This window comes from Phoca vitulina, unplaced genomic scaffold (genome assembly GCF_004348235.1).
Source record: "Phoca vitulina isolate PV1807 unplaced genomic scaffold, GSC_HSeal_1.0 scaffold2, whole genome shotgun sequence".
Lineage (NCBI taxonomy): Eukaryota > Metazoa > Chordata > Mammalia > Carnivora > Phocidae > Phoca > Phoca vitulina.
This window is the reverse complement of record NW_022589705.1, coordinates 86,958,993-86,980,882: the sequence shown is the minus strand read 5'-3', so window position 1 is coordinate 86,980,882 and position 21,890 is coordinate 86,958,993. Positions and strand designations below refer to the sequence as shown.

Here is a 21,890-nt window from a genome sequence, read left to right as displayed (position 1 = left end):
CAGTTTGGAGTTATACATTTTGACATGACATTGTTAACCTTTGAAGACTTCCTTACTTTGTGTTTGTGACACAAGAACACATTCATCTTGGGGCGCCTGGGTGGCTCAGTCGTTAAGCGTCTGCCTTCGGCTCAGGTCATGGTCCCGGGGTCCTGGGATCGAGCCCCGCATCAGGCTCCCTACTCGGTGGGAGGCCTGCTTCTCCCTCTCCCACTCCCCCTGCTTGTGTTTCCTCTCTCGCTGTGTCTCTCTCTGTCAAATAAATAAATAAAATCTATAAAAAAAAAAAAAAGAACACATTCATCTTGTATTTTCACTGCTCCAGCCCTGGAGTCTCGGTCATGTTTCTAAGGAGTCCTGGTATTTAGAAGCCAAGAGCCAGGCTTGCTTATTGCTACTGATGTGTAGTTGCTTTTATTTATTTATTTATTTATTTATTTATTTATTAGTAGGTTCCACGCCCAGTGTGGAGCCCAACATGGGGCTTGAACTCAGAACCCTGAGATCAAGACCTGGACTGAGATCAAGAGTTGGACACTTAACCGACTGAGCCCCCAGGTGCCCGATGTCATTGTTTTAGACCCTCTCCTCAGATAGGATCAGGAAATACACACGCATATCTTTATATTTATCTCTATTAAATACCATGAGTTCATACCAATACTTTCTAGCAGTGGGGATACAGCAGTGAACAAAACCTTGTGTTGGGAAAGGAACCACGGAAAGAGAGAAAAATAGATACAAGGCTAGGAAATGGCAAAGCTGGGATCTAAACCCAGACAGCCTGGCTCCAGAATTCATGCTATACCATCTGCCTCTGATTGCTTTTGTAAGTTGCTCTCTGCCTTCTGCAAAAGTTTACAACTCTCTTGAATCCAATAAAAATGCCTCTGTCAGTTTCTAAATCTACACAATGCAGAGCCTTGTGCATCTTCCATACAACTTCTCGGAGACTCGGTTTCCAAATTTGTGAAAGTGAAGATACTAATTTCAACCTGCTGTGAGGATAAATGGAATTATATGAGATGCCTGGTGCTATTTGTGACACATCATAGGTATTTAGTGAAGTTAGTTTTGTTTTTTGTTTTTTTCTCACACAAATGCTCTACCTCTAGAACAGTGGTTTTAGTTTTAGTTTTTTTTAAGTCGGCTCCACACCCAGCATGGGGCTTGAACTCATGACCCTGAGATCAAGAGTCCCAGGCTTTACTGACTGAGCCAGCCAGGTGCTCTGAGAGAATTTTTTTCTCTAATTCATTCAATCAATCATTCATTTATACATTCATTCATTCTTACATCCATTCAAAAAGCATTTATTGAGAATCCAATATATACCAGGCTCTCTGCTAGTCATTGCGGACACAAAAATGGCACAGTCCTCGTTCTCAAAGAGCTCCCAGTCACATCCAAGAGATACACAAAGAATTACAATACTATCTGATATGTAGCTCAGATGAGAGCTAGAAGAAGGGTGGTCATGGAAGGAAGCCTTCCTGAAGGAAGGGGCTCTGTCATGGCAAGGACCGGTATAGCAGTTTTACTGTTAAAGTTGCCAAGAATAAATGAATAAATTAATGGGTGAATGAATTCAATTCAGTTCAACAAGCACTTCATAGAAGATCTTACTGTCCAAGGCATTGCGCTCTGAACAGGGAGTGTGCAGATGAAGAAGGGGCAGCTCAGGCCCATAATGAGCTTCTAGTTTTACTGGCAGATACAAACATCTATAAAGAGATGTTCTAGGGGCACCTGGGTGGCTCAGTCGTTAAGCGCCTGCCTTCGGCTCAGGTCATGATCCCAGGGTCCTGGGATCAAGCCCCGCATCGGGCTCCCTGCTCTGCGGGAAGCCTGCTTCTCCCTCTCCCCACTCCCCCTGCTTCTGTTCCCTCTCTCGCCGTGTCTCTCTCTGTCAAATAAATAAATAAAAAATCTTTAAAAAAAAAGAGAGATGTTCTAATAGAATGTAGAGAATTCTATGGGGTACCCAAGCTACCTGGACAATAAGAAGATAGAGGGGGCTCTGCCCTCTATTAGTGGATGAAGGGGGGCTCTAAGGTCTATTAGTGTAGACTTCCTAGAATGAACTCCTTGAGTCTTGGATATATATTCCACAAGTGGATGGAAGTCATTGACAGCTTCTTCTTTTTTTTTTTTTTTTTTTAAAGATTTTATTTATTCACTCGACAGAGAGAGAGAGAACACAAGTAGGCAGAGTGGCAGGCAGAGGGAGAGGGAGAAGCAGGCTCTCCGCCGAGTAGGGAGCCAGAGGTGGGGCTCGATCCCAAGACTCCAGGATCATGACCCGAGCCAAAGGCAGCCGCCCAACCAACTGAGCCACCCAGGCGCCCCTCATTGACAGCTTCTAATCAGGATTAATATGGTCAAATTTGTATCTGTTGGTAGAATGGGGGATGCAAACGGGGAAGGAAGGCTAAAATCAACGCCACCATTAAGGAGGCTGAATTATGAACAGGAGGCTTGAGGTAGACGTTTGATCTGGAGATAGAATTTGAAAGTGGTTGCAATCACTCAGGGAGAGTATGTAGAGGGAAAAGGGGATTGGTGGACTCCTTGGAACCCACAATCTTTAAGTAGCTGGCAGAGAAAAAGCAACCCTGGAAGGACACCTAAAGATTAGAGTCGGGAGCAGAACTAGGAAAGGCTGTGTCCCGGGAGTCGGATGAATAAAGAGAAGGAGGAGACAAGGAGGACCAGGAAGGAGGACGCAGTTGTGTCCAGCGCTGTGTAGAGGTTCCAAAGCATCCCTTTGATCTGGCCTAGGTGACCTTTGCCAGAGCAGTTTCCGTGGTAGTGGTGCAGGCGGGAGTGAATGAGGGAGTAGAAACAGTGAAGTGAGTATATGAATGAATAAATCAAGAGCTGTGCCCTCACTTGCCCTGGGAATTTCCAGGGCCAACGTCGGGAGCCGGTGCGGAGGCAGGGCCTTCCCGACAGAGTTCTGGGTGCCGCCCGGGAAGCCTGTCAGCCTCGCAGCACTCAGGTAGGCGCGGCTCCAAGGTCAGGGTCACCTCGGGCCTCCAGGCAACCTGTCACCCTGACGACCAACTGGAAAAAAAAAAACAAAAAAAAACAAAAACGGAAAGGGCGGAAGCATTCAGATCATCTCGCGATATCTGGCAGGCCGGGGCCGGCCTTCCGGGCCTGGAACCCGCGGCCGGCTCTCGCGAGACTTGCCTGGAGTCGGAGAGGGGGGCCCGACCTTAAGAAAAGCGGGAGCTGCGGGTGGGGAACATGTCGGATTCAGAGCTCGGCAGGAAGTGGGACCGGTGCATGGCGGATGCGGTCGTGAAGATAGGTAAGGGGCCTCTCGCTCCTGGCAGGCCCCGGCGGGAGCCGAGCGGCCGGCTCCAGACCCCGCTGACCAGGCGGGCGGAAGGGAAGCTCCGGGGGAGGTCAGGCCGACCGCCCTGATCCAGCCCCTCGGGCCAGGGCGAGCTGCCCGAACCGGGCGGGAGGTCACTTGGGCGGCGGCGGGGGGGGGGCACGGGGACGGCGGAGCCTGGGCCCCTGCGCGAGGTGGGAGGGGAGGAGTCGTAGTTCTGGGGGCGGGGGGGGGGTTGGGCTGGCAGGTGGCAGGAGAGGTGCAGAGCTCCTCGAGTAGAAAGCGGTCTGCAGGGCACAACCTCGTGCCAGAGGCTGGTCATTCTCTTCCCCGGTGCCACACTGCCCGCACGGGGCGTGGAGCCCGGTCAGGGGTCACAGTGCTCGCCAGCTGAAACGAGTGCCTTCTAAAAAAGGTCATGGGGAGCGTTTTATAGACACTGCCAGGCTCTAACGAGCGTCGCTGTCATTCCCAAGTCGTAACCCGATTTATTGGCATCAGAGTAGTCTGCGGCCTGAAATTGGAGACATAGTGATCTGGAATGAGAATTGCCCTGGGAAGTAAGAGACTGGAGACTTTCTGGTCCTTGGTGTAACTCCGCGGAGCCTTTTAACACGTGCTCAATGACGACACAGATTATGAAGTCACTGCACGGAAGGGAGGGGAAAGATGGAAGCTCATTTATTGAGCGTATACTAAGTGCCAGCCACTGTGCTAGGTGTGCAACTCAATACATTACAGGTCGTGAAATTGAGAGTCAGGTGAACGGATTTGTCCAGGGTCGAATAAGTGACGAAGTTGCTCATAAATGGCAAAGTTGGAAATATAACTCAGGTTTTCTGGCTTCGAGTCCCATGCTTTTTCTTTGATACTAATTCTTTTTTTTTTTAAAGATTTTTTTTTTTTAATTTATTTAACAGAGATAGAGAGCATAAGTAGGCAGAGCAGCAGACAGAGGGAGAGGGAGAAGCAGGCTTCCCACCGAGCAGGGAGCCCGATGCGGGGCTCGATCCCAGGACCCCGGGACCACGACCTGAGCCAGGCAGCTGCTTAGCCAACTGAGCCACCCAGGCGCCCCTTTGATACTAATTCTTATCAAATTTGATATTTTTGTATAGAAAACTTGAGTATTTAAGAGGATTTAGGATTGTGCCCATTGAATGACAGTGTTGGAAAAGAATGAAGATTGTAAGCACCGTGAGAGCATAGATACGTTCTGGTGTCACTGCTGTCCCCAAGCCCTTTCTCAGTTTTCTTGTGCTTAATAAAAATTGTTGAGAAGGAGTTAATAAGAGGAGTACTTACTTGATCACAGCTGTCCCTTCACCCTTGAATTCACTTACCAGCTGTGTGATTTGGGGCAAGTTGTTGAACCCCTCCCTCCGTTTCCTCATTTGTAAATTGACAATAGTAATTATTATCTCACAGAGTTGTTAGGATTACGAGTTAGTTTAAGTAAAGACTTGGGTATGAATCAACTTATTAAGAATGGGTTATTCTGTAAGTGAGCCAAGGAATACAGTTTTTCTTACTGTAAACAGCTCACATTTAGGAGAGAAGATTTAACATGTCGATATTAGTAAGTACTAAGCAACACGATGGCAGTAGTTAAGAGTGGGAGGCAGACGGCTGAGTTTGAAGCCATCACTCTTGCTCTTCACCCCCGTCCTCACTAGCTTTGTAGCTTTGGGTAGGCTCTCTTCCTTCAATGTGAAATGGGGATAAAAAAACAGATTTACCTAAAAGGATTAGGAAGATTGAAGGATAGTAAAATACATAGGAAACTGAGCACAGTGCTTGGCACTTACATAGTCAGCAAATGGTGGTCATAATAATTGTTGATATTAATACTGTGCCACTGAGGATCACCTGAGGGAGTAGCGTGGCTGTCATTTATGAGTGGGACATTGGTAGGGGAGGGGTATACACAGGGGAAATAATTAAATGAGGGACAGCGATACATGATTACAGATAAAAGTGGAAGTGAGTGATTGAGGCTCCTTCTCTTGTAGAGCTGTTATAAATCCAGTCAGTGTGGTGATGGGCTGAGGTCATCCAGTGAGAGTTTGCAAGGAAAATGGGCCTTCATCTGACCTTTGGGGAATGACTTGGACTTGGATAGTCAGGGAGGGTGGGAAAACTGGAACAGAGGCCCAGTTGAACTTTTGTAGGGCAGGAGATTGAAGCATGGAGAGGTTAAGAAGCTAGACATGGAGGAGCAGGGGTTAGAACCCAGGCATTCTAAATCCAGTGCCCTTACTCCCTGAAGAAGGCTGGTTTGGGTGGGGTCAGAATTGTAAAATGTCTTAGAGAAATTCCACTTTATCTTAATGGCTCTGGAGTTGCCTTTGGCTTTTTCAGATTCATGGTGCGTATTCAACATGGCTGTCCTAAACACCGATCACTTTCTGCTTCTCGGGCTCATTAGGTCTAAGCTGGTGGGGAGTCATGGGATGGTTTTTTTTTTTTTTTAATATTTTATTTATTTGACAGAGACACAGCGAGAGAGGGAACACAAGCAGGGAGAGTGGGAGAGGGAGAAGCAGGCTTCCCGCCGAGCAGGGAGCCCGATGTGGGGCTCGATCCCAGGACCCCGAGATCATGACCCGAGCCGAAGGCAGACGCCTAATGACTGAGCCACCCAGACGCCCCTCATGGCATGGTTTTAAGCAACAGATATTTATTGAATTGTGGGCCAGTCCGTGGGCAGATAGAGAAGCAGAAGGCATTTCACTTCCCTCAACAGGGAATTGATGTGATATAAATGGAATTTTGGTATGATTGTTCTGGCAGTGTTTTACACAGAACAGGTCAGGAGTCGAGAAGGCCAGTGGTGCTGTGAATGTGAAGTGATGAAAGCCTGCTCTGTTAGACCAGAGAGGAATGGGTGTATTTGAGAAACATCCAACTTTGTGCCCCATTTATAAAATGGAGATAGTAATTCCCACCTCCTAGGCTAGAACAGTACCAAGTTCATAGTAGGAACTCAATAAATGCTATTTTCTTCATCTTTCTCTCCAACTGGTTAACTTTGCATCATTCCGTTTCTTACAAAGATGACTCCAAGGTTAGAATGTGGTTAAGGGTGATTCAGTGAAGGGAACTTGGACATAAAACTGGAGGGGGGGGTATGTGCACCTCATTTACACGAAGTAAGGAAAGACTAGAAACTGATCATGGGGGATGGCAGGAGGAAGACCAATGAGAACAGTGATCATGATTTTGGTTGCTCTTCTGCTTACATGATTGAATTGTTTGGGAGTGATAATGAAGTTGAATAGGGAGTTTTAATTTTGTGGGACAAGCTGAGTTCACATTTGGAGGGCGTTGTCCCTTTAGTAGTGGACTTAGAGAAGGCCATAAGAGCATTGAAGCACAGAAGTGTTACTCGGGGAGCCTGTAGTCTTAGAGGTCTTTGAGACGGTGAAGGTGAGCACACTCTGTAGTGAGCGTATTGGCAGTGAGGTTATGGGACTCTTCAAACCTCCTGGGCTGCTTGCTGCCTGGTCTTTGAGAATGGAGGTGGAGACTCAGAGTGGCCGCCCGCCAGAAGATAGATAGAGGTTTTGTAGGAGATGTAGGCAGGGAAGAGGGGCCAACGCAGGCTTTCAGCTATGTATTGGTAATTTCATGCTCTGGCTTGACAGAGACTGAAGGGAAGCCAAGGTGGATGGACAGCTCCCTTTGTGAGCGCTTCTCTGTGGTTGGCTGCCTTAAACCTGAAGGGTTTTTTTTTTTTTTTTTTTAAAGATTTTATTTATTTATTTGACAGAGAGAGACAGCGAGAGAGGGAACACTAGCAGGGGGAGTGGGAGAGGGAGAAGCAGGCTTCCCGCAGAGCAGGGAGCACGATGCGGGGCTCGATCCCAGGACCCTGGGATCATGACCTGAGCCGAAGGCAGACGCTTAACCAACTGAGCCACCCAGGCGCCCCAAACCTGAAGGATTTTTGTTCTTTTCACAATGGTTTGCTGAAAAATGACTATTTTCATTGCTCATGTTTAACCTAGATGTAGTACAGCCGAGTTAAAGAGCATATAAGCTTGTACTCAGACAGTAGTTCTTTAAAAAAACTGCTGTTCACGGATCTCTTGATTGCTTGCTCTGAAGCTTGAGCAATGTCTCAACAGAAAATTCTGTGGTTTTATCCTGTAGAAAGAACTACATTTATTCATAAGTACCTTTTCCCTGCCCTTCACTGTCATAAGAAAAGCATTTGTATTTCCCTCATTAATTTTGGTTTTAAAATATCTTTTTATTTTGTGTGTAATAGGAGCATGGTAGGATAGGTGGTTTCTAATACGGTTTGACCTAATATATCGAGCCCATGAATCAAACAAAACAAAACAAAACACATGCCTCCCTGTAATAGACACAATAGGCCATTGTTCTTACACATCTGTTTCTCTCTTTCAGCTCCTGTGCCTTTCCTTTCCTTTCCCCCCTCACACTTTTACCCTTCTCTTTGGCCTGTGTTCTTATTCCTGCTACTCATATGCATTGCCTAGTTTCTCCATAAAGTTTGAGCTTAATGTATCTTTTTTTAAAATAAACTTGTTAGTATTGAATAAGTTCCTAGGTGTTCTGTTTATTCTCCATCACATCACTAATTTTTTTTTTTTAAAGATTTTATTTATTTGACAGAGATAAGCGAGAGAGGGAACACAAGCAGGGGGAGTGGAAGAGGGAGAAGCAGGCTTCCCGTGGAGCAGGGAGCCCGATGCGGGGCTCGATCCCAGGACCCTGGGATCATGACCTGAGCCGAAGGCAGACGCTTAACGACTGAGCCACCCAGGCGCCCCACATCACTAATTTTTAATAGCACATGGCACCCTCTGAAATTTGTGATTTCTTTCTTTTTTTTTTAGATTATTTATTTATTTATTCATTCATAAGAGTCTGAGAGAGAGAGGCAGAGGCAGAGGGAGAAACAGGCTCCCTGCTGAGCAGGGAGCCCGATGCGGGACTCGATCCCAGGACCCCAGGATCATGACCTGAGCCGAAGGCAGATGCTTAACCATCTGAGCCACCCAGGTGCCCTGCAGTTTCTTTTCTTGATTGTCCATCCTCGCTAGAATGTGAACTCATGAGACCCAGAGACTTTTTTTGTTCACTGTTGATCCCCTAACCCCTGGCATAGAGGGGGCATACCATAATTGCTGTTAAATGAATGACATGTATTGCTGAGAATTTTGCAGACTACATTCTCTGCCCGTATTTGCTCTTCAACGTATATTTATTAACTGAATGAACTAGCATTTAAATTAAAAAGTCAAGTCAGGTAGATTTCATGTGAATTTCTGCCAGTTCACATGTTTGATCATGTGTCCCTGTAATCTTGGGGCTTTTACCAACTTTTTATTTCATCTGGGGATGTAAATTATTGTCAGTAGATCTTCATCATAAAGTAGTATTAGAAATGTTTGGGAGTAGTCAGCTAAGAAACATGAACCAGAGAGCACTTTTGTATTTAAACAAGTAGAGAGTGATGTTGGTTTAAGTGGTAGTGCCAAAGCCTTATTGCAGGAAATTAAAAAGGAGTGAAGAATATTACATTTTATGAATGGCATGTTCCGTTAGTTTTTATGTGAATGCGTCATTAATGGTTTTTTGCTAATTTTATGGATATATTTTTAAGTTTTATCAGATTTATTGAATGCTCTGGTTTTCTTTCTGCACTCAGTTCACGGACTGTGCCGTTCATTTTCCTTGTACATACGGAGTAATTTGTCTTGTGTGTACCCACAGGAATAAATTATACCCTCTTGTTAATGAGAATAGAAGGCAAGGTATCTTGCCAAAATAGAGGGCTTAAAAGCTCTGGGACAGAGCTGGTGCCCTCAGCTTGTGCTTTTCACTCTGGACTGGATGGGCGGTTATATCTGTTTTCTGTTTCCCTGGAAAATAAGATTCCAGGAGATGAGAAAAACCCACTATGAGACTTCGGGAGGTGCTTCCCTCTGATTTGAGAATTTCTAAGCCCTGCAAGTGTGGGTCATGGAAGCACTGCCATTGTCCTCAGAGCCTTGTTATAACTCCCTCTTGAACGCTGGATGTCCATGCTGGCCGGCTGTGACCTCATGACCAAGTCAATGTCTGTATGACATTGGCCAGGGCCTCAGGGTTGCAGATTTGCCCGAGGAGGCTTGGAGGAAAATCTGATCCCAGTACTTCCTGGATTCATACAGAGGTCCTGGGATCCCTAAGTGACTTGCAAATTTGTACAATAGACTGTGTCCCTTTCCCCTGCATTTCGCTCCCACTGGGAGGCCAGAGTCCAGAATATCTGGTCTTACTAACTTGTGAATTGGCCAGGAGATCCAAAAGAGGGGAAGGAGATGTCATGGTTGGGGCAGGGTTTGCCCAAGGCTGTGGTGCTTTCCTGAAAACGGCTGTCTTTGCAAGCCAGGTATATTCAGCACAGCAGGGTTTTTCATTTTCTTGGTAACAAGGAAAAGTGCAAGGTGTGAGCATTGGGAAGCAGCCCTAGAGTGTGATGCATTCAGTGGACTCTGGGACATTCACGGTCCTTTCCTTTTCTTTTCCCTGGCTCAGTTGGTAGAGTGTGCGACTCTTCATCTCGGGGTCCTGAGTTTGAGCCCCACATGGGGCGTAGAGTTTACTTGAATGAATGAATGAATGAATGAATGAAAGAAAAAGGAAGAAAGAAAGAAGCACCTCTCTGTGCCTCAGTTTCCTCATTTATAGAATGGTAGTGTATTCCTCAGGGGGTTGTTACAAGTAAGGATAAAATGAGATATTCTCTATAGAGCAATTAGGATATTACCTATACTTGATAAATATTAGCTGCAGGCATGTGAATGAAAGATAGCAGTCATAAGTTAAAATAATTACCACATTTGCTTTTATCTTGCTGCTGTGGGTAGTATGGAAGCCGGATGATCAGTATTCCAGTTTATATATGTAATAGTAATCATTAATGTATGCTCCCCCCCCCAAATTTAATGCCAGGCATTGTGGAAAGTCTGGGGGGTGCAGTGTACAGATAATCGGCACCAGCCTTACCCTGGAGGGGCTTACCTTCTGGAGGAATGTGCAAAGAAGGTGGTGACATTGGAGTTCCACCTTGGAGAATATGTAGGCATTTAGTAGGTGGACCAGGTAGAGGACTGCATTCTAGGCCTTGGAAACTGTCCAGGTGGTGTCCCAGAGGACAGAGAGGCTTTGGCTTCTGCAGGGAATGCTGCTAGTGGCTGCCATTTATCGAGCACTTAGTGTGTGCTCCTGGCATTTTCCATTTTCCATTTTATATACATTATCACATTTAAGCCTTATAGCCTTATGGGGTATTTCCCCCTTTTTTCCCCAATTTTTTTTGTGATAAAATACACATAACAGAATTTACCATCTGAACTTGTACAACTGAAACTCTGTACCCATGTAACACTAACTTCCCATTCCTGGCCCCCCTCCCCTCCCCCAGCCACTGGCAACCTCTGATCTACTTTCTGTCTCTCTGATTTTGACTTCTCTAAGTACCTCCTGGAAGTAGAATCCTACAGTCCTTGTCTTTTTGAAACTGACTTATTTCACTTTGGGTAGTGCCCTCAAGGTTCATAAGTGTGTAGCATATATCAGAATTTCCTCCTTTTTAAATCTGAATAAGATTCCATTGTGTGTGTATGTGTGTTTGTAACACATTTTGCTTATTCATTCACCTGTGGGTGGATGGACACTATTGTGAATAATGCTGCTATGAACATGGGTAGACACCGGTCTTTTGGAGACCTTGCCTCCAGTTCTTTTGGATACATACCCAGAAGTGGCACTGTTGGATCATACTGTAAATCTACTTTTAACGTTTTGAGGCCCTGCCACACTGTTTTCCGCCGCCGCCATTTTACATTCCCACCTGGAGCGCACCAGAGTTGTCACCAACAGTCGTTACTTCCTTCATGCCTTTTTTTGATAGTAGCCATCCTAATGGGTATAAGCTAGTATCTCATTGTAGTTTCGATTTGCATTTCCCTAATGATTAGTGATGTTGAACATCTTTTCATGTGCTCACTGGCGATTTGTATATCTTCTTTGGAGAAATGTCTGTTCAAGTCCTTTGTCCATTTTTGACTTGGTTTATTGTTGTGTTTTAGGAGTTCTCTCTATATTCTGGATATTAACCCCTTGTCAGATACATGTTTCATTTATTTATTTGAGAGAGAGAGAGAGAGCAAGGGGAGAGGCAGAGGGAGAGGGAGAGAGAGAATTCCAAGTAGACCTAGGGAGCCCAATGCTGGATTTGATCCTATGATGCTGAGATCATGACCTGAGCTGAAACCAAGAGTCGGACACTTAACCAACTGAGCCACCCAGGCGCCCCTATCGTGGGATTTTGGTAAGGATTGCACTGAATTTGTAGATTGTTTTGGGTAGTATTGACATGTATTAACAAATAGAATACTATTTATTAGTTTTTAATGCTATTTATATTAATGATTTATATTAATACTCTTAGTATTAATACCATTTATTCTGTTACCATAGAATACTATGATATGGATATACCACATTTTGTTTATCCATTTACTAGTTGATGGACATTTAGGTTGTTTGTAGTTTTTTTTTTTTTTTAAGATTTTATTTATTTTGGGGCGCCTGGGTGGCTCAGTGGTTAAGCGTCTGCCTTCGGCTCAGGTCATGATCCCAGGGTTCTGGGATCGAGCCCCGCATCGGGCTCCCTGCTCTGCGGGAAGCCTGCTTCTCCCTCTGCCCCTTCCCCTGCTTGTGTTCGCTCTCTCGCTGTGTCTCTCTCTGTCAAATAAATAAAGAAAATCTTTAAAAAAAAAAAAAAATTTTTATTTATTTTTGTGAGAGAGAGCATGAGCGGGGGGCGGGGGGAGGGCAGATCCCAGGACCCTAGGATCATGACCTGAGCTGAAGGCAGATGCGTAACCAACTGAGTCACCCAGGCACCCAGTTGTTTGTACTTTTTGGCTATTACGAATAATGCTGCTGTGATCAAATATACAAGTTTTTATGTGGAGGCCTGTTTTCATTTCTCTTGGATATGTATGTATCTAGGGGTGGAATTGCTGGGTTGTGTGGCAACTCTTTGGGTAGCATTGAGAAAAACCACGGGATGTGAAGGTGAAGAGTGACATGGTCGGATTTCTGACTTCAGAAAGATCACTGAATTAGCACGAGGAGAATGAATTAGAAAGGACCAAGATGGAGGCAGGGAGATTGATAGTATGTTACTGCAAATTCATGCTGAAGATGAGGTGATCTGATTAGAGGAAACCAAAACTAAGATGGGGACAGAGGAGTGGAATGGAGAGATATGTCATGGCGCTGTGCAGTGGTCCTACTTACGGAACTTGAAATGCTCACGAGCGGGAGGAGTGGGGATGATGCCACATCTATATGAATGGAGAATGGTGTTGCCCTTGACAAATAGGAGAGGCAGGAGGGGAGCCCAAGGAACGTTTTGCAGTTTATTAATTTCTGGTACGTCTTGGGATAGGTCACTGGATATATGCAGCTCATTCAACCGAGATGAAATTGCTTTGCCATGCGTTCATTTTCATGAAAAGAAAGGGTTTGGCCTTGTTTCTTCCTTGTTAAGAAAGTAGGACAGTAAATGACTTAGCAGGTGACCTGCCTTAGAATTAACCAGCAGATTTTGTGTATTCATCCAATAATCAATTAAGGGTAGTTAAATTAATTGTGAAGGCCATTTTTGTGTCAAAAAAAAAATACTATACGAAAAGAGGCCATTGAATCAGGTCATGGAAAAAGAAAGCAAATTATTGTTTGTCTTTAAATTTCAGTTCATCTGATAAATGTGGGTTACCACAAAGTATTGGTGGCTCACCAAAAATGCCTTTTGGTAGCCTGAGTTTGCAAACTGATCTGTCTCCATTTCATAGAGTGATATCACTTAGGCTAAACTAAAATACTTCAAAGGTTTTTGGCTGTTTATAGGTTTCGGGTTTCAAATTAGTACGTTAATTGTTGAATTAGTAGCCATATTTTGTTTGTTATATGTATTTCTAAACAGTTTCTGAGACCAAAAATACTCTTTCCATTTGCGGCAGCAATATGAATAATGGAACATTGTGATCTTGCTAGAGGAGAATTTTGTGTTAGTATTATAGAATAATGTAATTAGGCACGATATGGAACTTGCAAACATATTTAAATTTTTGTTCTGGCTGTGGTTTCATGCTTTCCTGAAATGTGGCCTGAAACAGTTTATTAGCAAATATGCTGAATTGCTTTCTCTGGCAAGTGCATTTCAGTATTGAATCCAAGTGAAAATACAAATATTTACTTATAAAAGTCTTTTTGGTGTGGTAATATTTTTACTGTGGCCATTGACCCACTAGTAAAATGTGAGGGCATTGCTAGATTGGATCTTGTTTACTTAAAGACCAAGAGAGGGAAAGAGAGAGGAAGCTAACTTTAAGTGAATGCCTGGTATCTGCCACCACCGTACTTGGTACACTAACATATTATCCCCTTTTACCTTCCTAGCAACTTAGTGAGGAAGTTTATATTCTCTCTCTTTTTCTAGCAAGAAAAATAATGCTCAGAGATATTTATAGAAATTGAGAAGCTGCTTTTTATTTATTTTTTTTTTTTTAAGATTTTATTTATCTGACGAGAGAGACAATGAGAGAGGGAACACAAGCAGGGGGAGTGGGAGAGGGAGGAGCAGGCTTCCCGCCGAGCAGGAAGCCTGATGCGGGGCTCGATCCCAGGACCCTGAGATCATGACCTGAGCCGAAGGCAGACGCTTAACCAACTGAGCCACCCAGGCGTCCCGAGAAGCTGCTTTTTAAATCTGTATTCAAGTGTAAACAATCCCAAGTCACCAGAGCAGTTTCTAAAATGAAAAATAAAGTTGGAAAAGTAACATTACCTGACATCAAGACTTACTGTAAAGCTACAGTAAATGAGACAGTGGTATTGGAGAAGGGAGACACATCTAGATCGGTGTCCAGAAATAGTCAATAGTCAGTCAAAGATGCCAAGGCAGTTTAACGGGGAATGGAAAATCTTTCCAACAAATTGTGCTAGAATAGCTGGGTATCCATATAGAGAAAAAAAAGTGAGCTTCATTATCGTGCATAAAAATTAACTCAAAAGAATCACAGACCTAAATGTAAAAGCTAAAACTGTAAAACTCCAGAAGAAAACATAGGAGAAAAATCTTTGTGACCTTGAGTTCAGAAAAGATTTCTTAGGGCACAACAAAAGTCACAAAGAAAAAAATTGATACACGGGATTTGATCAAAATCTAAAATTTCTGCTCTTTCAAAGACACCATTAAAAGCACAAAAAGGCAAGCCATAGAATGGGAGAAAATATTTGCAGTACATATATCTGACAAAGGACTTGTTCCATAATAAATAAGGAACTCTTGGGGCACCTGGGTGGCTCAGTCGGTTGAGCATCTGCCTTGCGCTCAGGTCGTGATCCCAGGATCCTGGGATCAAGCCCTGCGTCAGGCTCCCTGCTCAGCGGGGAGCCTCATTCTTCCTCTGCTTCTGCCCTTCCCCCCACCCCTCAACCCCCTTGTGCTCTCTCATGCATGCTCTCTCTTTCTCTCTCAAATAAATAAATAAATACTTACAAAAAAAATAACTCTTAAATTTAATGATAAGACAAACCACCCATTTGAGAAAATGGGTAAGGGCACCTGGGTGGCTCAGTGGGTTAAGCATTTGCCTTCAGCTCAGGTCATGATCCCAATATCCTGGGATGGAGCCCAAGTCTGGCTCCCTGCTCAGCAGGGGAGTCTGCTTCTCCCTCTCCCTCTACCCCTTCTCCCTGCTCATGTTCTCTCTCTCAGATAAATAAAATCTTAAAAAAAAAAAAAAGAAGAAAATGGGTAAAATGTTTGATAAGATTCTTCACAAAAGAAATTATACTAATGGCAAAGAAGCACATGTAAGGATGTTCGGTATCATTGGTCATTAGGGAAATGCAAAATTCAGTCATAATGCGAATACCCCTCCACACCCATTAAATAGTTAAAAAGACTGACCACACTAAAGTCTGACTAGGATGTGCAGCAGCTGGAGTCCTGGGGAGCTGTTGGTGGGGTTGTAGAATAGTACAACCACTTGTAAAACTGTTCGGTAGTTTTTTATAAATATACCATCTAGTCATTCTCGTAGGTATTTACCCCCCAAGAGAAACGAAAACATTTGTTCACATCAAGTCTTATATATGAATATTCATAGCAGCTTTGCTCATAATTCCCCCAAACTGGGAAGAACCCCGAAGTCCATCAACAGGTGAATGGATAAACAAAATATAGACTGTCCATAAAGTGGGCTATTCATTAATAAAAGGAGCAAATACTAATACATACAACAATATCTATACATTTCACAATCATTATGTTGAGTAACAAGCTAGACATATAAGAGTGTATACTGTATTTCATTAAAAAAAAAGTGTTTTTTTTTTTAAAGTAGGCTCAACGCCCAGTGTGGGGCTTGAACTCGCAACCCTGAAATTAAGAGTCGCGTGCTCTACCGACAGAGTCAGCCAGGTGCCCCTACTGTATTCCATTTATATGATGCCATTTGTATATAAAATTCTAGAAAATGCAAACCAATCTGTAATGACAAAGTAGAGAAGTGGTTGCCTGGGGCAAAGGGTGGAGGGAAGCGTGGCCTGCAGAGGGACATAAGGAAAATTCTAGAGCTGACAGCCATGTTCTGTCTCACGATTGGAGGGGTGGTGTCAAGGTATATACACTTGTCGACACTGCAAGTGGCCGCAGTTTATTCTACAGAAATTATACCTCCAAGAGTTATTTAAAACCAGAAAGATGAAAAATACCCCGTGTTGGTGAGGATAAAGGCAACCAGAAGCCTCAGACTGCCTATGGGAGTATTAATCGGTGAACCCCTTTGGAAAACTGGCAGTCTCTACTACAGCTAACCGTAGGTATATACCCTGTGACACAACGATTTCATGCCTAGGTATCTGCCCAGCAGACATGCATCCATGTGTTCACCAGATGACTCTCACTGAAATGTTCATAGAACACTGTTCATAATAGCCCCGACTGGAAACTACCCAAATGCCCATCAGCAGAGAATGGATAAGTAAATTGTGGTACACTGATGTGATGGAGTACTCTTTGGCGGTGATAATGAACGACCTACAACTGTTCACAGTGTTAGACTAACATACTCACTGTGTGATTCCATTTATAGAAGTTTAGAAACAGGCAAAACTATACTTACAGAAGTCAGAATATGATTGCCCTCGGATGGAGAGCTTTGAATAAGGGAGCCCAAGACAGGCTTCTGAGGATGTTGGTAATCTTCCGTGCCTTACTCTGGGTGCTGGTATCTTGGGTATTTTTAGTCTGAAAATACATCCTGTGGTACACCTAATTGTGCAGCTATCTATATGTTGTATTTCAGTAAAAAGCTTTTGAAAGACATGTGCTGTCGGGGCGCCTGGGTGGCTCAGTCGGTTAAGTGTCCGCCTCTTGATTTCGGCTTAGGTCATGGTCTCAGGGTCATGGGATCAGTCCCTTGTAGGGCTCCGCACGCAGTGGGGAATCTGCTTGGGATTCTCCCTCTCTCTTTCTCTTTCCCTCTGCTCCTCCCCCTGCTCATGTTCTCTCTCGCGTGCACACACTCTCTCTCTCTCTCAAATAATAAATAAGTAAATCTTAGAAAAAAAGATGTACTGTTACAGAATGGTGTCCTTGATAATTATAAAGTGAGAAAAGCAAGTTGTAAAACATCACGCATGATGTGTGATCCCATTTATATAAATGGAATGATAAACTTAATCCAGATTATCTCTTGGGAGTGATGGTGATGCTAGGTGGAGAGGATCATTAACTTTGCTGGTTTTATAATGTAAGCAAATAAACACATAAGAACAGTTTCTGTTTAAAAAAAAAAAAAAACAACGTTATTTAGGGGTGCCTGGCTGCTCAGTTGGTGGAGCATGAGACTCTTGATCTCGGGGTTGTAAGTTTGAGCCCCATGTTGGGTGTAGAGGTTACTTAAAAAGAAAATCTTAAAAAAATTTTTTTTAAGGGGCGCCTGGGTGGCTCAGTCGTTGAGCGTCTGCCTTCGGCTCAGGTCATGGTCCCAGGGTCCTGGGATCAAGCCCCGCATCGGGCTCCCTGCTCCGAGGGAAGTCTGCTTCTCCCTCTCCCACTCCCCCTGCTTGTGTTCCCTCTCTCGCTGTGTCTCTCTCTGTCAAACAAATAAAATCTTTAAAAAAAAATTTTTTTTAAGTTATTTGTGGAGTCCATTTGGTTCTTGTAGTTGAGGATTATGAATAATCTTCAAATGAGTATATTAGGTCTAGTTTTGTTATTTAACAGGTTAGTACTTTAAAGTGAAAATCTTTTAAGCTTTTTGCCAACTTTGAAATTATATTTGTGTCTGTTCATGGAGTTTCTCATTGGGTGACCTGTTAATGGGTTTGCTTTTGGTGGATGTGATGGCCCATTGTTGCCTTGGAAGACCCCAGTCGAATAACCCCCATGAATTCATAAACTTAAGAGTAAGGAAGCTGAGGGCCTTTAGCTGGAGAAGCAGTGTGGGCTAGTGAAAAGCCAAATGGGCTTGGGACAGTTACTGGCTCTCTCTGAGCCTCAATTTCCTAGTCTGTAGGAAATTGGTTGCCTTTTTTTTTTTTTTTTTTAAAGTAAGCTCCACGCCCAATGTGGGGCTCAAACTCAGGACCCTGAGGTCAAGAGTCATATGTTCTACCTACTGACCCAGCCAGATGCCCCTCTTCATCTGTACACTTGGGGTGCTAGTCCCTACATGGTTTTGATGAGGCTCAGGATAAGATAATAATCTAAGTGGATGTGAAAGCACTTTATAAATTGTAAACCCCTAGACGGGTGGTTCTCCACTGGGAGGGATTTACCACTACCTCCTACCCCTGGGGACATTTGGCAATGTCTGGCGACTTGTGTGGTTGCCATATAGGGGATAGGGGAGTGGGAGTGCTACTGACATCTGGTAAGTAGGGGACAGGGATGCTGTCAAACATCCTACAGTGCACAGAACAGCACCAAAGAATTGTACACCCTGTCAGTAATCGAGGTTGAGAAACCTTGCCCCAGGCTTATGTAACTTCCCTAAACTTCTTACTCTCTATGGCTCCCCTGCCACAGCCTTTCAGACTAATACTCACACAACACGGTTCATATATTCATATACCTGTATGCACATACTTTTTCAGCAACTGAAATCGAGGTGAGAAATGAATTAAAAAAAGGAATAAACAGAATAATTAGAATGATTTTAAGGAAAGCGTAGCCCATTATTTTTAGGGCCTTTAAAAAAAAAACACCACATGTATGCATATGAGAAGGATATGGGATATGAGAATATGAGTCAATATTAACAAATGATGACAGGGAGCCAAGTAGCAAAATGGTGTGAGGCACAGCTGGGAGAGCGGGCAGATCGTGGTGCTTTTTTTAAAAAACTATACAGACTTTCTAGGGGCGCCTTGGTGGCTCAGTCGTTAAGCGTCTGCCTTCGGCTCAGGTCATGATCCCAGGGTCCTGGGATCAAGCCCTGCATCGGGCTCCCTGCCCTGCGGGAAGTCTGCTTCTCCCTCTTCTACTCCCCCTGCTTGTGTTCCCTCTCTCGCTGTCTCTCTCTCTGTCAAATAAATAAATAAAATCATTAAAAAAAATAAATTAAAAAAAATAAAAAACTATACAGACTTTCCAAAGTCGTTTCAGTTGGAGATCTTCAGGTAGAATTTAGAACTATTTGATTAATAGTTAACAGTGTATGTGGGGAGGAATTGAAATCCAGTGTGTTTATGTCAAGTTTCTTTATCCAACCTAAAGCTGCATTAGAATGCTTAGGATAATTTATAATTATTGTAACACTCTGACATAATTGTTGACAGATTTCTAGACTTACTTCGGCAAATGTTTATGAGTCAGAACAAATGTTTCTGATTGTCAGAACCTGCACATGTAAACCACTCGAAATTTCTGTCTGATAGATTTTAAATGATTAACTAAAGCGAATGATTTAAGCAACATAATTCACCATTTACTAGGAAGCAGTCCTAAGAAGGCTGCTACTTTCTTGGCATCATCTCAAATGATTAAATTGAAATCCATTAGTTGGAGATTTTTTTTTTTTTTAACCATTTTGGTATAGGCCTATATGTGACAAACCCTGAACTCGTGAGCTCATAAATATCCCATTCTGACTAGAAGCAAAAATAGAGTATTTATTCCTGCTCTAGTCATACACCATCTTAACATTAGAATATGTGCTACCAGTCTTACGAATTCCCAGAAAAGATTGGCTGTGACCATCGAAAACGCACACTTATTTTTTTCTTGTTCCCACTACAACTTGAAATTCATTTTATTTCAGCTCATAACTTCTGTTTTAGAAGACTTTTTTTTCTTTACTCAGTTTATGAAAATTGAATTCTTGGTTTCTTTTCTTTTTTTTTTTTTTATTTGACGAGAGAGAGAGAGAGAGAGAGAGAGAGAGAGAGAGAGAGGGAGGGAGGCAGCTAAAGAGGGAACATGAGCAGGGGGAGTGTGAGAGGGAGAAGTAGGCTTCCCGCCGAGCAGGGAGCCCGATGTGGGGCTCGATCCCAGGACCCTGGGATCATGACCTGAGCGGAAGGCAGATGCTTAATAACTGAGCCACCCAGGCGCCCTGAATTCTTGGTTTCTTTATGTATACAAGTCCAGTGATTTGGAGAGTTTTATGTATGGGGCTTTGTAGAATAATGATGCCTTTTAAGAAAGACTGTGGACTACTACCGGAATATAAAGTCAGCTGGGTGCTGTTGGCTGTCTTGGGCCCCTTATTAGAGCCAGATTTGAGTAGCAGAGAAAAAGTTGCTTGCTCACAGAAGGCCCTGAAATTCAGGTGAATCCTTCCAACACCTTTGCAAATGCTGATTTGGGATATCCCCCATTTGCTCCAATAATACCTTAAATGCAGAACCATTGGTATATTTTTCAAATATTTGAGCCCCTTTTCCATCTCTGTTTACCTTTGTCCATGACTGTGTCTTAAGGATCCCTTATTTATTAAGAGTCATGACTGAGTGTGGTCACTCCCACTGCTCAGAAGTTCCTCCGCCCTGACCAGAGTCCTGCTGTCACCTGTGCTGTTCACCTCCAGTACCGTCCCTTTCAGTTCTGTCTAGCAGGGAGGACAGGGGAGGCAAAGGCCACAGTGTGTAAGATACCATTTTCCAGTCAGATGGGCAGAGGAGAGTCTGTGGTCGGACCTGGCTCCCACTTGGGCTGCTGTGATGGCTTTCTCCTCGCGGTACCCCCATCTCTGATGGGGGCCTCTTCACATCTGTCCCCATTGCTGCAGAGCAGGCCTGTTGTCAAGTGCTCATTGGATATGTTGTTTCCCCCGCTTAATTCTCTTTATTGCTTCCCTCCCGCTTACAGTAGAGGCCGAGGGGCCTTAGTGTGGCATGAAAGACTTGCTCCGTCGACCTCACACCGGATGATTTGGCAACAAGGAGCTCCCTTACCCCTTCTCTGCCCCCCAGAATGGCTTGGGTGTCCTCCTCAGTGCTTTTTGTGCGTTGTACCTGCTTCTGTCGTTGTACCCTGCACCTCGAGTTTCTAATTACAGTTGGCTCCAGCACTGGACCGTGAGCTTACCGATCACAGGGCCTGGTGTGGCAGCCAGCACACAGTAGGTGCTCAGTTTGTATGATTAAGGAAATGCTCACACATAGTGTTGGCCAGGACGAAATTGGAAAGCTATTTCATTTACTTTAGGGAGTCAAAATTATGATAATAGCTTTGTGTATCTGTGAGGGGGCAGTCAAGGACCAGGCCTCTGGAGTCAGGCTGCCTGGGTTCAGATCCCAGATGTGTGACCTGGGGCAAGTTACTTACCCTTTCTGTGTCTCCGTTTCTTGGCCTGTAAGATGGGGCTAATAAAAGAAGTTTATCATGAGGATTTTTTTTAAAAGATTTTATTTATTTATTTGAGAGAGAGAGCACGAGAGAGAGTGAACATGGGGAGGGGCAGAGGGAGAGGGAGAAGCAGGCTCCCCGCTGAGCAGGGAGCCTGACATGGGGCTCGATCCCAGGACCCTAGAATCACGATCCGAGCCAAAGGCAGATGCTTAACGAACTGAGCCACGCAGGTGCCCCTATCATGAGGATTAAATGAGATAATGGGCTCCTGAAGCTTAAGTGCTTAGTGAATGCTTTTAATGTTATATAGTGTTCCCGAAAACATTGTAGATGTTCCTTTCTTTTTTTTTTTTTTTAAGGATTTTATTTATTTGTTTTAGACAGAGAGCTTGAGTGGGGTGGGGAGCAGAGGGAGAGGGACAAGCAGAGTCCATACTGAGCACAGAGCCCAACATTGGGCTCAATCCCACGACCCCGAGATCATGACCTGAGCCGAAATCAGAGTTTGACGCTCAACTGATGGAGCCACCCAGGCGCCCCTAGATGTTGCAGTTTTATAAACCCAGTTATATTTTAGATAAAGGGCATTTGGTATTTAAAAGGTTATTTGATGAATGTTATAAATGGTACCCCTGTTTTTCTAGT

General features: G+C 44.0%; 1 protein-coding gene across 1 annotated transcript in view; it reads left to right on the top strand.

Annotated features, from left to right (window-relative positions):
• Window positions 1-3,169: 3,169 nt before the first annotated feature.
• Window positions 3,170-21,890, top strand: part of MICOS10 (mitochondrial contact site and cristae organizing system subunit 10) — a 32,027-nt gene continuing 13,306 nt past the window's right edge. Inside the window, exon 1 of the mRNA XM_032392351.1 lies at window positions 3,170-3,316. Within this exon, the coding sequence (XP_032248242.1) occupies window positions 3,253-3,316 (64 nt within the window). The 5' untranslated portion in view covers window positions 3,170-3,252. The remainder of the gene's footprint in view (window positions 3,317-21,890) is intronic.